At 41.8% G+C, this 15607-nt stretch overlaps 1 protein-coding gene across 2 annotated transcripts in view; it reads left to right on the top strand.

Annotated features, from left to right (window-relative positions):
• Positions 1-15607, top strand: part of Wb (wing blister) — a 190548-nt gene that overhangs the window by 27364 nt on the left and 147577 nt on the right. For both annotated transcript variants that reach the window (XM_076811987.1, XM_076811986.1), the window contains exon 2: positions 14465-14772. In XM_076811987.1, coding sequence (XP_076668102.1) covers positions 14465-14772 — 308 coding nt within the window. The remainder of the gene's footprint in view (positions 1-14464; positions 14773-15607) is intronic.

Here is a 15607-nt window from a genome sequence, read left to right as displayed (position 1 = left end):
ATCTTGCAAATAGAATAAAGATTATTCAATGCTTCAGTAATATTGTAATAAATTTTCAAAATGCTGTAATATCGGATTGTTTGTGAAAATAGGCAAAAATTATGAACTTTGACGGCTTGTATGTTTTAAACAAATTCTAAAGCAGCGAAATGATGACTTAAACCCCCTCCAATTTCACGTGGACAATATTATATTCTAATTTTACCAAAATCGCTCATGTGGTATGACCCATATTCAATTTTAACGAAAATATTCGAACTTCCACTTACGCACAATATCTCTTAATAACAAATAAGCATCTGAAAAAGTTATCTCGGCTGCCCTCTACTTCTCGTATTACGCATCTAAGAGCGCGTACGCTAATTTCTGACCGTGGAACAAATTTCCCCTCCACCCCCAGCTCGATACTCACGATCAAAGTTCACCGCATTTTTCCACCTGGACAAGAATCTCAGCCAGCGCATAAATTACTTGTCGTCTCTTCCTAATTCCACTGCAAAGCCCGCGACCAGCCGCACCATTCGTCATCGTTCAGCTTTGAAACCGCTCCAACCAGCAAACGATCAATCTTCTACTTGCTATTCGGCGACTGCTGCGATAATTAAATACCTTTACATCCCGGCGTTGTTCCAGCCAGCTTGGACCCCCAGCTGAATCGTGCCGAAGGGCCTCCGATGCTTAATGGTTTATTTGCCGAATCCTGAATCCGCCTCTCGCCAGATAGAGAGCCGTCTCTGGGAGTTCCGTTTCCCTGTTGACTCTTTCGTTGCCCTCGTTCCTTTCGCGGATCCTCGAATGGCGTGACCATTAATATTGCGCCTCGTTAATCTTGCGGCGAGCGCGGCTGATTAATCGAACGAACGGTCCGCCGACTGGCCGGCATTAATTATCCCTCACCGACAGCTTTTCATTTTCGGCCCGATATTCGCCGCGGGACGCCACTTACACGACCCCTCCGGACGATAATCGATTTCTCGCGGCACCTGTACCGCGGACGCACCGCGTAAATCAACCGCGCCGCGGCGTCCTGTATAAATAACTCGGATCACGCCCGTTACGTTTCACGACAATATTGATGGCGATGATCGTCCTCAGCGCCACGTAAAAACCTACCGTGTCGCGGGCGACTTTGACGATTTAATTACAAGGAAATTCCGCCGGTCGAGCGAGGAAACGCGAGTGCTTGCAGCGGCGCTGCAGTTCCGTTGGACGTTCGATGTTCAACGGAACATTCAAAATTGAACGTTCAATATTTTAGGTACTTTCAGGGGGTAAGGGAGACATTTCTGTGGTTCATGATTGTTTTTTTAGTACCTTGGTGTTACCAAGTTTTTCAAGGAGAAAGGGGGAAGGAATATTGTTTATTAGCAAGGGTGTCAGATTTCAACACATACAGAGTTAGTGATTCGCGCAAATTTGTTTCCTCGTGAGTTTCCTTTCATCCTTTTCCTCTTCCTTCGGAGAGAATCACCATTGCCCCGAGTCCGTTACAAATTGTGCCTTGAGAATTATCTTAAATCACCGCGTATCACAATAACGCACCAGCACGGTCATCAAGCCGAAACTCGGGAGCGGTATGCGTGACACATGTACGCACTTACGCCGACAAATTACCTTTAATAAACACGGGGACACATTAACGTGGCATCGCGCACAAAAGCGGTTCAGCTTGCTCGATGACAGTGTACAGCCCCGGGCACTTTGAACGGAGGAAATTGACTTTGTCAGTCTCGAGTGGTCGCCACCGCTTCTTTTCACTGTCAATAGACTGTCTGTAAAAACCACAGCCAGCCGTGGCTGAGCTGTCTCACAGTCGACGTCTAAAGGAGTGAAAAAGGAGGACCTAAGCTAAATAGTCAAATCACCAAAGATAAAGCTTTTCCTTATGGCGAACTCTGATTGGAACCACGCGGTTCCTTTTTGCTGGAATTGTGCTTGGAGTTGAATGCTTTAAACACTTTTATGGCCTGTACCAATTTTACAGATTCTTCTGTCAGTTACGAGCAGACGAAACATTATAAATTTTGCTATGAACTTACTAGATAGATACCTCAATATGTATTTTAATAGAAAGTCAGTGTAATAAATCAATTTAAGATGGATTTTTTTTCTCATATTTTCGTAATTATATTTCAACACAAGTAGATTCTTTTATAAAAATCTGTGTCTTCTGTTTTATGAATTCGAGAATATTATGTTATTCTAAGGGGGGAGGAATATGGGCTGCACTAGATTGTCACATGTATCTTACACAAATCCGAAACAGAAGAAAGGTATGATGAAGTTTTAGTCGCTTTTTAAAATTTCAACTATGGAGCTCGACGATACGGGTTAACACTAGCCCTGTGCAAGAATAAGTTTCCCAATTGCTTTTCCATAATTCTTTGCTAACAATTTCTGAACATATCATAGAGTGCGACGTAAGATACTCGCGCAACAGTTTTCTGATTGTTAAGATCTATCGTGGATAGATAGACTGACGCCTCCGTTAGAGACAAGTCTGCACTCTGCGGGGAAACGTCCGCGATAGCTGTTCTTCCTGGCGGCGCCATTGTCTGCTAATTAACATAGCAGACAGTAGTGAGTAGGCATACGGCATTTTACATCTGCGAATCTCAATGCTGCGTGAACCGTAGAATTCTCAACCTTTTCTGTATCATGCACCTCCTTAACAATCTAGTGCAGCCCATACTCCTCCCTCTTAGAATAATATAATATTCCCGAATTCATAAAACAGAAGACATAGATTTTTATAAAAGAATCTACTTATATTAAAATACAATTACGAAGATATTAAAAAAAAAAATCCATCTTAAAATTTAAGCGCAACCCCTGAACACCCGTTGGGGCTGCGTGGATCTCAAATTTAAGTCTAGGAATCCTTGACTTAAATTAGACGCATGTAACATGCGTTCTTTGAAATTTATTCGTCACGTGGCACTCCTACAGTCGACGTACGTTTACGATATTGCATTTCCATTGATAATTCGCATCCCAGGTAGCACGTTTTACTGTTCAGTGAAAGGTTTCGTAACGCGTGTTGAATGTAGTCTAACAAGTTGGAACGTAGAGATGATTGTTTGTGTATTTTGTTGGAATATTGAAGGGTGGTACGTAGCTTCTGGTCTTGATCGAGAGAGTAAGTCAATAGGTCACGTTGATAATTGGAAGGCTCAGAAGCCAATCATCGTGAAGTTCAATTTTTCCTGAAACCAATTACGTAGTTCAAAAACCTCTTTATTGTTAGAACTTTCAGTTAATAAATCAATTAAGCCACTACTTTCATACGTAAGTAATAAATAGCGGGTCTTATATCGACCATGAAATTACTAGGCAAAATTATTTAAAGGACAAACAGTGTAAATCTCGGTTTTAATGCTAATGGACTTACACTGATTGGCTTCTCAACCCTCCAATTGCACTTTACAATAAGGCTTGGATTTAGATTAATGGATGCCATTGAAATAAGAATTCCACTAAATCTATTGCCCCCAAAGTATTTTCATACATCGTCACTCTAGATGCAAGTAGTCGGCCTATATTTCGCCGCAGAGCGTTCAATGCTGAACCTCGCGTATAGATACCTACATATTAGAAGAAGAATCATAATTCTAGTAAATACTATGTTGAATGAAATCACATTTTTGCGTGTATAATCCACAGTTTCCTCCAGCTCGTCACAATCCTCCACGCGAAGCCTCAGAATCTTGCATTCATATAACACTTCTTCCCTCCTCGTTTCTGCTCTAAATTTGTCCTCTGGAGCATTGACTTGCAATTGCGAGTCATCCTACAGGGTACATAATATACTTAAAAATAAACCCAGTATCGCCGGCACCAGAAATAGATTTATCGTTCTATTCATTGTCCCTTCTTTCGCTGATCGCCGCGGTTAATGATACATGCATTGATCATTGCGAGCCGACGAAACGGGTTCACGGTGTTTGACTTACGCACATCCCCGTCAGGGCTTTCATGACTTTCATTCATATGAATGCATGGGAGCGCCGATAGTTAAAGGCGAGTGGGTTTTACGGTAGCTGGAGATGACGTGTAGCATAACGAAACAATAAAGTATCACGCTGCCTCGGCCCGTGGCGTACCCTTATGCGCCAGCATATTATTCCACGGGCCGACAGTGCTGTTTACCCGTGATTTATCGCTTTACTTATGACTGATTACGATTGCAACAGCCTCTCGACGCCAGTTTTTCGCGTCTCCTAAGTCCCTCATCTGGTGACGAAACAGTCGCGACTGAACACAAAGGTTTGATGTCGCGAAAATGGTGTAGCTTGTAGCTTCTCTTCAGGATTCCATGGAGTGCCGTGACCGTAGAACACTCCTAACTTTATGTAACAATATTGCCATGGAAATTGAGAACATTGGGAGAGTTTAGATGCTTAATCAACGGTGACGAAGTAGAATAATGAGGGAACATGGATGTAGCTGGCAATTCAAGAGTGAAAGACATATTACATCATATTTTTTTGTGAAAATTCGAAAACCAGTTGAACCGGTTTTTGGGAATAGCGGAATTCGAAAATCGGTTTTTTCACAAGTTGGTTTTCTTTTATAAACCCTAATCTTCGCAGTAAATAAAGGAACTTTGACGCTACCCGCGATCGGTAATATCATATGCAGCAACCTAATAGATCTTCCTAAGTGCACTTTCTTTTTCAACGTTTCAGAAAAAGATTAATCTTTACCGAATGGCATTTCTGTCAAGTAAATACGTCCATCACCCATTTCACCTCTCATCCATTTGCTTGGTTCCATTAACTTCCCCCTGTTTCCCTTCCACACCTCGAAAACAATACACCTATCTCCCTAAGCATACAATCCATCACTGCAACGGCCGCATACACGTGAGTGGGCCAAACGTAACAAGAAGGTAACGGTACGCGGTGGAGACGAAAAAGTAAGAGTACGACAGCACGATAACAGCTACGTGTTCATCCCTAGTAGCTCTCCGCTACATCGTGACACAGCTCGAGCCCGCGTGACGTGATAACACCATGTCCCTAGCCGCAGCCACGATAACTCAATGGTCAAACACGAAGCTTCCCGGCTCACCGCTACTTCCTTTACGTGTGCGATTACGTCAGTGAACGATCCCCGAATTCTGGGCGTCGGTCAGTGGCTCCGGGATCTTGTTTTCCTTCTTTGCTCCTCTTCTTCTGCCTCGAGAGGGTCGAACGGTAGAATGCGAACGGGAACAACCCATGGGTAGCGGGACTATTAGTCATAGGGACCACCATGGGAGGCAGTTCGTGGGCCATCGGCATGTGGGCCAGGCCTCCGCGAGATATTTTGTAAACACGCTATCGTGAACAAGAAGAAGTGGCTGCTGGAGTAGGCAACCCTTCACCACTCCACAGAAGCCTCCCTTCAGTCCCTTTTTTCGTACACAAACTGTTCGAGGGAACATATGTTGTGGCTTATTGAGGTGCAGTGACTAATTTTCGGGGGCAGCAGATTCTGAGCGAGAGAAAGTTAAATATTTTAAACACAAAGACTGGAGATAGCTTTAAGAACAATTCACTTTCTTTTCACGTAGCAAATCAGCAATAATTCATATCTGACTTGTCGCATTAAATTAATTTCGAAATTTTCTCAACTCTTTTAAATTAAAATATTTTATGATATTTCATGAAAATGGCGGCAGACGCTTGTTAGCCTAGGGGCACCAACTCTCCAAATCCGCGCCTGGGTAAAGTAATATTCCTGAGGATACAAATCTCCAAATATATTCTTGATCATTTGTCATCAGTTTCCACGTCGAGATTTTTTTGGAAAGCATTGAAAGAATCGCCCGAATGTCTCCAAGCGATCGCTCGGAGTTAGTTACGCAAAACTTGCTGGATAGAAGCGATCGTATCGAAAGGCCTGGGCGAATCGAAGGGGCATTTCTCAAAACCTTGCGCCACTCAATGTGCTAATATCTAGAAATTATACCGAAGACGATCCCGGGCTCTTGTATGCAAAACACTCAAGGGCGCTGCTAACACTGCCCCTCGCTGCTTTTACGACATTACCTACAATCTCTTTGCACGGCACTTGGTGCGCTTTGCCCTGCCCGTTCATGATCGATTCGATTTGGACGGGGCAATTTCTTGTAGGACAATAAACGCGTAACCAGTTAAACGAACCGTAAACGTGAGTCATAAGCACGCTCGGTCCTGTATCCTACGCTTCTATGGGCTGGTATATTTCAGTGTCATTAGTATTTTTGATGATTCAGTCCACCGCCTCCTGCGGTAATTCATGGAGACTGAGATCAGAGGCAGCTTGAAATCGTCGCGCGAGGGCGTTTTCGATGAAACCAACCTGCTTTCGTGTTGGATATAAATTTCATAGATCCTCTTCTTTACTGATACTATTCTTTCCTTAGACGAACTGCCTCGTTTGATTTTTGCGTTTTTTTTTATTGTTGCTCCAAATGCTACCTATATAATATATTTATTTGTAGGTAATTCTTTTCTTTGCATTGCAATGGTGTATAATCTTTGGGGAGAAAAGTTAGATCTGTAATGTTTGATTTGGTGAAATATATATATATATATATATATATGTATATGAATATTGATGATTCTGAGCGGCGAGAATTCTCAAAACTACAATGTGACGTGGAATGGTAGTTTATGATTGATCAGACTGATCACTCTTCGTGACTGTTTACCGGAATAAATGTTAATCCTTCATATGGGTTGTTGCGGAGGCTTAATAACTTGCTGGGCCACTTCAATCACGCTTTAATCCACTCATCGTGGCTGCCCACAATGTTGCAGATGTCGTATATAAGGTGATCAGATTGGAAACTGTAGATCAAGAGGTGATAGTAAGCTACCAATTCACAAATTAAACTTGAAAAGGAAATTCCAGAATTTTTTAATTCACTTTCACTTACAATTGAAAGTAATAGGGTCTCCTAGATACTATACTCATCGCCTTCGTTACAAATTATGCATAGTATTTTAGAACTACACGTATAAATGCAACTTCAAACTAATTATTTTTAAAAAAAAATCAGGTTTTCAGTTTGTGAGTCAATAATTCTTTATGCGAGCGGAAGAATTCTATGCATCGACCCTAAACGAATACATCTAATTACAAATGAATTTTGCCTAGTTCTTAGGTTGCAGTGAGTTCCACACTAAATAATTACGTACTTTCAACTAATTGTCAGTCTATATTCGTAAAGCTCGTACCTCTAGTTCTGAAACACTCTGTACACATGTTCTGCCGCTCAAACGGTTCGCTGCTAGGAAAAAAGGGAGAATCGAAATGCTAATCAGCTGAAAACTCCTCTGCTACAGTGATTTTTATACCGACTACGCATCGGTCCATGCAAATGTCACGGTTGGAATGATCTGGTAGGAAGAAGCAAACCTTTGCAAGCCTGTCGACGCGTTCGAAAACACATCGCGTGACGTGTAACCCGATTATGAAACGTATTCGATCAGACAGTTAAAAGTTTCCATATTTATTCAAGTAGCAGGAAATGCAGCATAGTCGCTAAAAGGTTTAACGACTCGTTAAACAAGTTTAATCGGACTTTAATCTGGTCATCGTGGCAAGCTACAACATTACAAGTGTTACGCATGAATTCCATATCTCCATTTATTTAATTAAAATATTTCCAGCATGTGCGGAGTACATATTTGCAAAACCGGTAGTCTTTCGGAGCTTATAATGAAATCGAAATACGTGCACCAGAAAAAAAAGAAGTGTATAATTGTATGCTTGACTCTGAAGGGAAATCAAAGTTGATTTAGCACGAGTAATGAGTTCAGAAGGGTTTAGTAAGGGAAAGAGTTGTATGATGCAGATTTTATACTATTCAAAGAAACTTAAATTGTTTGCAGTGATTCCCAACCTGTGGGTCGCGAAGTGTTTTCTGGGGAATCGGCACGACTGTTTTCAGTTGACGTTTTTTAGCACTTGTTTATTTTAATATGACTACATTGCCACATTTTATTAATAATATAACACTGATTTTTCATAAATGAAAGGAAGGAAATATTTACCTTACCTTATATAGGGGGTCGCAGGTTTGTTGAATATTATAAAATAGGATCGCGACTGAAAAAAGATTGGGAAATACTGGTTTGCATCCTTTGGCATCTGGATCCCTAAACTATTGCAACTGAATTTATCTATGAGAAAAACGAGAAGAGGGATTTGCAAAAGTAATTGATAGGTATTCGTTTTTATGTATTCCTTTCTTAAAATATAGAAAACAATTAAATCAGATGTTTCATGGACACCGTGTATCGTTTAAAACGTTTCAAGTGGCTCGAAGCTCACCTCAAGACTCGTTCTCACAGTGCACCGACTGCAATTCCTATTATGAATTACGTTCTCGTCGAACAAATCCGATTACAGAGTTCGTATGCATAATTGCTTAATCAATCAGAGAAAATCTAATGCACTGCACATTGTGCTAGACACTACAGCCGCAGGGGATTCAATTGCAGCTTGTTGTCACTGCTTTCGGCTACTAAATCAGTCGTATGAAACTTGCACGGTCGTCTTCAATTGATCAGGTTTAATTACGACCTGTAGTTAGCCTATGGGAACCTTGAATTTTATCATCAACTTTGCCAAAAAAACATTGTGGGTGCTATTAATAATATCCTTCATTTCATAGATCTTCTTGCATTGATTTAAAAAAAAAATTATCAAAAATAATTAGTTCTACACATTAGTATAGTAATTACATATTTTTTAGATTCCAAGAAGTCTTGGCAACCACGAAACAATTTTTCTTCCCAGGGATCAATCTCTTAGACCAGTAACTCCACGTAAAATTAATATTTTACAGTAATTTCTACGTTACTCCATTCTTCGAGGAATACATGTTCAATACACGAATAAAAGGCCGCAAAAAAGCATTATCCAACTTAAAAATAAATTGTAAAGTCCTTAATGCATCATTCAAGGCATGTTGAAAGCAATCAAAAATCAAATAAATTAAGATATTTTCCGATCCAACTATTAGTTATTATTAACCTACTAAATCTTGGAAATTCAAAATCCCAGGAATTTCTCTACATAATTCGTATTCCGAGTTAGCAACATGGCATTCAATGCTAAAATTTCATGTCACACTCTGTATTCTCGAAATTATCACAAAACTGACACGGAACCATAGAAGGAATATGCAAATGAGTAGATTAAGTGTTTAACTCTAAAGTTTTCACGTACTTTAGCCATGATTGGACCGATTAAATACTTGCTGAAAAAGTTTTGCAAATTCATGTTTTCTCATTCTGCGGATTAAGTCGAAAATGTCAAAATGATGGTCATCCACAAAGATCATTAGTTAACAAGTCATTATCCCCTATTATCTACGGTGTTACAAATTAAATAGCGTTAGTAGTTTATTAGATACTTTGGTATCCCAAATTACCAACAGTATTCCAAATATGCTGCCCTTCCTCTACCATTAAAACGATCAAGCAAAAACAAATTTGCCAGCGTTTACCCTCGATAATATCGCTTTACACGCCACTTGAATGGATCCCGAGTTGGCCACTACATATACCTCCGCAAGACGCTATACCCTGCGTGCATCCCGTCGTGGTCACCTCTCATGCAAATCACGCGGCCGATGCGCGGTCGTCTCCTTCTGTTCCGCCCTGCTCCACGGCCGCTTTGCGTAGGTTTACCCACGGACGTGGACACGTGCGTCGGCCAGCCGGTCGCTGGAAAGATGGAACGGGGCTATTTCTGTCGTCATCAGTCACTCGTGGTGGGCTTAAGTCACCGACACACGGGCGAAAGGGAGAGAAACAGGGCGGCTCGAGACACAACACAATGCCACCACACCACCGGCTGTGCCCCTTTTCCGGAGCTTTTATGCACGCGCAATACGTCACCCTGCGCCGAGTTTGCACCAAGAACAGCACGGCTCGGCGGTGGCTCCCGTTATTTTCGAAACGCGAAGCTGCTACATTGGAAGGGCTGGATTAGTCATTGGATGCGTAAGGGTGACTTTGCCGTTGGCTCGCGCGCTCCGAGTTTGCCTCGTTCGGGATTTTCGGGAGGAACGGTCGGGTCTTCTGACACCAGGTCGACGGAAATGTACTGAGTTGAGTCATTTCGGTTTCGGTTATTTTTGTGAGATCGATACTTGTGGCTCGGCCTCGTCACCATTAGCGCGCCACCGTGGTCTGAGTGGTTTTTTTTATTTTTGGCTTGGGTTTGTGGGTGTTCTTTGAGGATTCGGGGGGATTTGTTAATGGTTGGGATGCGAGGGTTGATTGATTGGGTACTGTAGTGTGGTTTTTAGATGTTCTTGTTTTTCTTCATTTTTTTTTTTGGAGTGATTTTTGTTTATTGTTATTGCCGTTTGTGTTAGGGAAGAGTAGGAGAATGTGTGTAAGTTTATAATTTGTTGTGATTGGAGAGGTGTAGGGTAAATACAGTATGAGAGAGCAGATCGTAATGCAATGCAGATTTAAACTACAGTGAAATGCTAACAGAAGTTTAAATACAATAATTGTATTCTTTTTCCTTAAGGAAATCTACAGCCTGTGGGATGCTACTAAGTAGAAAGTGTTATCTTTAATAAGAGATGCAACAAGATACAACGTAAAACTATTTTGAATCAACCGCATAAATTGCAATCCTATTACTCACTGTAAAAATTATTACTTTTATTATTCTAAAAGTTCCACCACTAAAAATCTACAACGTTATTTAAAATTTTGGGTTAAAGTTAACGTACATATTTGTAGAAGATATAAAAGTATATTTAATAAAATATAAAATCTATCTTTAAAGTTGTACAGTAGAATATATTTTATTACATTTGAAAACAAAACAAAAATTTAAATTAGAGAACTTTCTTCATTCTCGAGTATTGTTAATAATTATTCCCTGCCCGAGCTATCCCAAAGACACCGTTTTTTCAAAACCCTGCAGCAGTCAAAGGGTCAATGACATAAATATTAGTTGAAACTTTAAATTAATTTACCACAGTGCACCAACACTGCCCCAATTGTTCCGTCGCGTACGAATCGGTGCGATATAAGGCTGCGTTATACAGAGATCTACTAATATATTATTTCCCAAAATCCCTAAAAAGTGAGTTTCCAAAGCCCTCCCCCAAAATAACAAATCATCACCCAATCGTTAAAAACAGTACCATGGAATATCAAACACATCCATATTCGTCAGAACACATATTAAACCTGCCTCCACTGCTCGGATACAGTAATCAAGGGTTCCACGGCACATTATTCATCCCCATCCCCCAAGATCATAACGTAAAAGTAATTGAATGCCCCTCCCTCGCAAAGGACTTCCAAGCTGCAGTACCTGAATACCCGAAAGCGGGGTGTTCAATCGCGAGGCATGAATGCTCAATGACTGTTATCAGCGCGCGACGTTCGATAAATGAACCGTAGGAAGCGAAATCCCGATGTCGATAATAGGTCGAAACAGCCGATGCTTAACTGGCGGTAGGATCGAGGCTGAGGTAGTCCCCGCGATCGAAGATGGTAGCGAGAGTATGATCGTCGTTGTCTCGGAGGCATTCATCGATTATCGTGAATCGCGGTTGCGTTCTTCTGCAACGATTTTCTGCCGATACGGGCGCAACCTCTGCGCGGTAACGACGCTGCAAAGGATTCCAGAGGGAAGCGTTTTGCGCCCCGACTTGCTCGATAACATCGAAACGCAAGAGGGAAGCTTCCAAGCTGGGCGTAACTACTTCGTTGACAAGGGAAAAAGGACACCAGGAAATTAGTTGGCCCTTTTCTGACATTGTTCAATTGCAGGGGTATTTTTATACGTGCGCTTTCAAAGGGGCATTATTCGGGGGAAGAAATTGTTTCTTCAGGGACTTTAGGTAGTATTTTGAATGAGACGTTTAGAAATGGTCTTCTTATGATCAGTCTAAAGTGTGACGATTGTGGGTAGTCTGAAAGGTACATAGGTGGCAAGTGCCCCTGTTTATGATAAAGATCATTCTTAGATTTTATCGATACTGTGATAGGAAATTATATGATTCTGAGTTGTTCCAGTTGAGTAGTCCTGCGTTGATAGTTCCAAGGTGAGTGTAGAGGAAGTACGTTTCCAGTAGGAAATAAAAAAATATTAGTTTATAACAAAGATAGAACTTTCCTTATAGCTGACATTTATCAAGATGAAATTTATTTCCTGCAAGAGGAATAAATTCGTCTTCCTGTATTACCCAAGTTACAAGCAACGGTTATACAAGAAACGAAGGCCTCGCTTTATACCTACACATTGAAAGGCACCTCTCTACCTTTCAGAGCTTCAGAAACGTTAGCCTCTAGCGCCCTTGGTAATCTTGGTATCACACCTCCCGCATTCCATAACCCATAAAACATTCCAAAAAGGCATTAAACTTGCACACGCGATTCACACGAGTTTCCTACCAGACAGATTCTGAAGCCACGCATTTGCATGCCAAAGGAACTCGCGTTTCAGTCTTCGATGCATTCTCGCCGCCCGATTGCACCGATATGCCGTGCATTACGTTGCACGCTGAGCAGGCTGCATAATTTACACCCAGCAGCGTCATTAACCGGCGAACAGCGACCGCAAAAATCCCTAGCCTCGCGCATCCGATGTTATAGAACACTCGGATGCTGAGCCACGAAAGGGTTAACGTGGCTCGTGGGTGTGTGGCTGTTGCGAGAGAAACTGAAGGGAAAGTTTTGCGCACCTTCAGTTGAGAAACTTTGTCATCGTTTTTAGCCCTTTCACTTGGAGAACATTTATTTTTTTCGCCCGTCCGCTGGAGAAACTGTCCCTTGTTTTTTAGCCGCTTCAGTTGAGGAACTGAACCTTGCTTCTTACATTCTTGTTTTCCAGGTCCCTTCAGATGAGGAACTTTCACTTCTTTCCCTTTTTTCCAGGACCGTCACTTGAGAAAGCCTCCCTTCTTTTCTAATCCCCAGTGGTAGCTCCCTTCTTATCGAATCCTTACAGTTGAGGAACCCTCCCTTCTTTTCCGATCCCTACGGTTGAGGAATATTCCCTTCTTTTCCAATTCCTACAGTGGAGGAATATTCCCTTTGCTTACAATCCCTAGGGCTGAAAAGTATTCCCTTCTTTTCCAATTCCTACAGTTGAGGAATATTTCCTTATTTCCCATCTTCTCTAGTCTCTAACCTTGAGGAGCTTTTCCTTCCTCTCCAGCCTCCTCAATAAAGAAACTGTTACTTATCACCCTCCTTTTCTCTCCCTTCCTTCCCAACCCCTTAACTTAACATACTTTCCCTCCTTTCTCACCCCTTCAGTCTTACTCGCGATAACCACGCACGCCAAATCACTCAGCTGTCACTAGCAAAAGACTAATCCCGTCAGACTGCTCCCCTGTGCATAGATCCGGTTCTGCGAAAGGTGGGACGAGGAAGCAGCTCGGTCCTCTGTAATTTTCGCGGTACGATCGACGGGATTAATTATCAGGGACGCGGCGTTAGAATGCCTTTTATCTCGTCGAGTGGTTGTTCGAGGCGGCAGTTGCCGATAGCTCGTCACGTTTCTTTGATGCGGTGCAGACTCACGTGTCGATTACGCGCATTTAACCTGTTCAGGTGTCCGTAGCAGGCCGGGATACCGGTGAACCTGTTCGTGCATACTGCTATACAGTCGCCAGGCTGCGAGGCTGCATCTCCGCGGCAACCTGTTTGCTCGTGGACGACTGGTTTCGTGCTGAGCTCTCTGTCAAAACCTGTCGATGTATGTACCCCGAGGAAATTACGAGATAAATCTCCTTCATTGTGATAACGCTCCTCTGACCCCGCCCGCGAACCTCCCCCCTCGTGAAATTTTACGTATGCCTGCCACTCGAGGCGCCTGTTGAGTATTTTCACCCTGAATCGCTCCAATAAAAAGGATTTATCCGTTTCGTGTATTTTTAAATAAACTTTGCTGGTGAGAAAGTGTTTGCAGGAGTCCTTCTCGATAGTTATCTTGGGGGATGTTAAATAAGAGGGTCCCAACCTTTTTTGAGTCACAATCCCCTTTTAAAATATTCAAATAACCTGTGACCCTTAATATAAGGTAAGGTAGATTTAATAAGATAAAGAAATCACATTCAAAATAAGTATTTCAGAATGTAATTTTAACTTCCTAATATTAAAAAAAAAAACGTGGCGAGCGCCTAATCACTAATCTGGTAGATAGTGCATTGTAATTAGTTACTTGTCTATGCTGAGGATATTTTTGAGTGAATGGTGCAACGATGTACCTACCTACGAGGCAAATAACATTAATATCTTTTTAAGCGTTTAAGACAATGGTACCAAACGTGTGCAAGTTTAGAATATTCCAAATGAGTTCAGATTTGAAACACTGTGAGCCAGTATAATGTGGAATATTCCAAACCGGTGTAACTGTGGAGAACGTCATAAATGAAAAATGTGAATTATCAGCAAAGCTGTGCGTAATTTCTTTCTACAACGGTAATTCGTTCCGATTTCAGGTCAGTCTGGGCTATATGGCATGAGCAAAAGTTTAAAGAACAGCGGCCTCTTCCCATCGACATTTAACGTGGCGGCGAAGGCTGACGTTTTTGTGAACGCAACTTGCGGTGAAGAGGGGCCAGAGACTTTTTGCAAGCCCTCCGAGTCATCGAGGTGCGCGGTCTGCGACGCCAGGAGCCCTGATCCTGGCAAGAGGCACAACATCAGCAACGTTCTCGACTCGAATCCTGGAAGGTGGTGGCAAAGTCCTACCCTGGCCAGAGGAGATCACTACGAGTACGTCACCATAGTTTTGGACCTGAAACAGGTGAGTTGAATTGCTTCTTTCCTTTAAACATAAGGTTCAAACTGAAGCAAAGTGATCTGAAAAGTGGGTGGAGGAATTTAATGTTACACTGTAGTGATCACCATAACACCAAATGACCACTTGCAATAAAAAACTTACTTTTCTTAATTTGTTAAACCTGGGAGCATTGAGGTTATCAGAGTATTAATATCTATCGATTTTGTGGTGGAGGATGTTAAATGGACAATGTTCAGGATTTAATTTTTGCTGAGGAATATAGTACTGTAAGATTAGATGAAAGTTCCATGCGACGGTGGCAGCTCAGATTTTCGGTAGGACCGTAAAAAGTGAGGATAAAACTAAATTGCGATACTGAGTTCTAGAAAAATAAAAGTTGTTTAATATTCCCCACAATTTCAGATCTTTTACTACAGATGGCCCATATTTGTTGGGGGTGAAAATGTCAGTTAAAGAAAAAAACTATTTCTCACTTCACTGTCGAAATTAAAATAGAATATAAAAGAGCGGAGAATCGTGGAGAATATTACACAACTTCCATTTTTCCATAACTGAATACACGTTTCATAGCCCTACCAAAACTCTGAATTCCCTCCGTGGCACGGAGCGTGTTAAAAAATCTACAAAAAAACTTAACAGCGTCCGAATACTTTCAGCAAATCAAATATGCAGTCTTTCGTAAGTGCAAGCTTCAAGGAGCCTCTCCTGCAAATTGATTCTCCGAGGAAAGTATCGTTCCTCGACCCAGGAATCCGGTACCCTGAGTGATTTATCCACGCCGCGCGTCCCCCGGCAACCTTTCGAGAGCGAAACTGAAGCGGCCTTACATTATGTCGCC

This window comes from Andrena cerasifolii, chromosome 5 (assembly GCF_050908995.1).
Source record: "Andrena cerasifolii isolate SP2316 chromosome 5, iyAndCera1_principal, whole genome shotgun sequence".
Taxonomy (NCBI): Eukaryota; Metazoa; Arthropoda; class Insecta; order Hymenoptera; family Andrenidae; genus Andrena; species Andrena cerasifolii.
The sequence above is the reverse complement of the archived record's forward strand: the minus strand, read 5'-3'. Positions and strand labels throughout refer to the sequence as shown.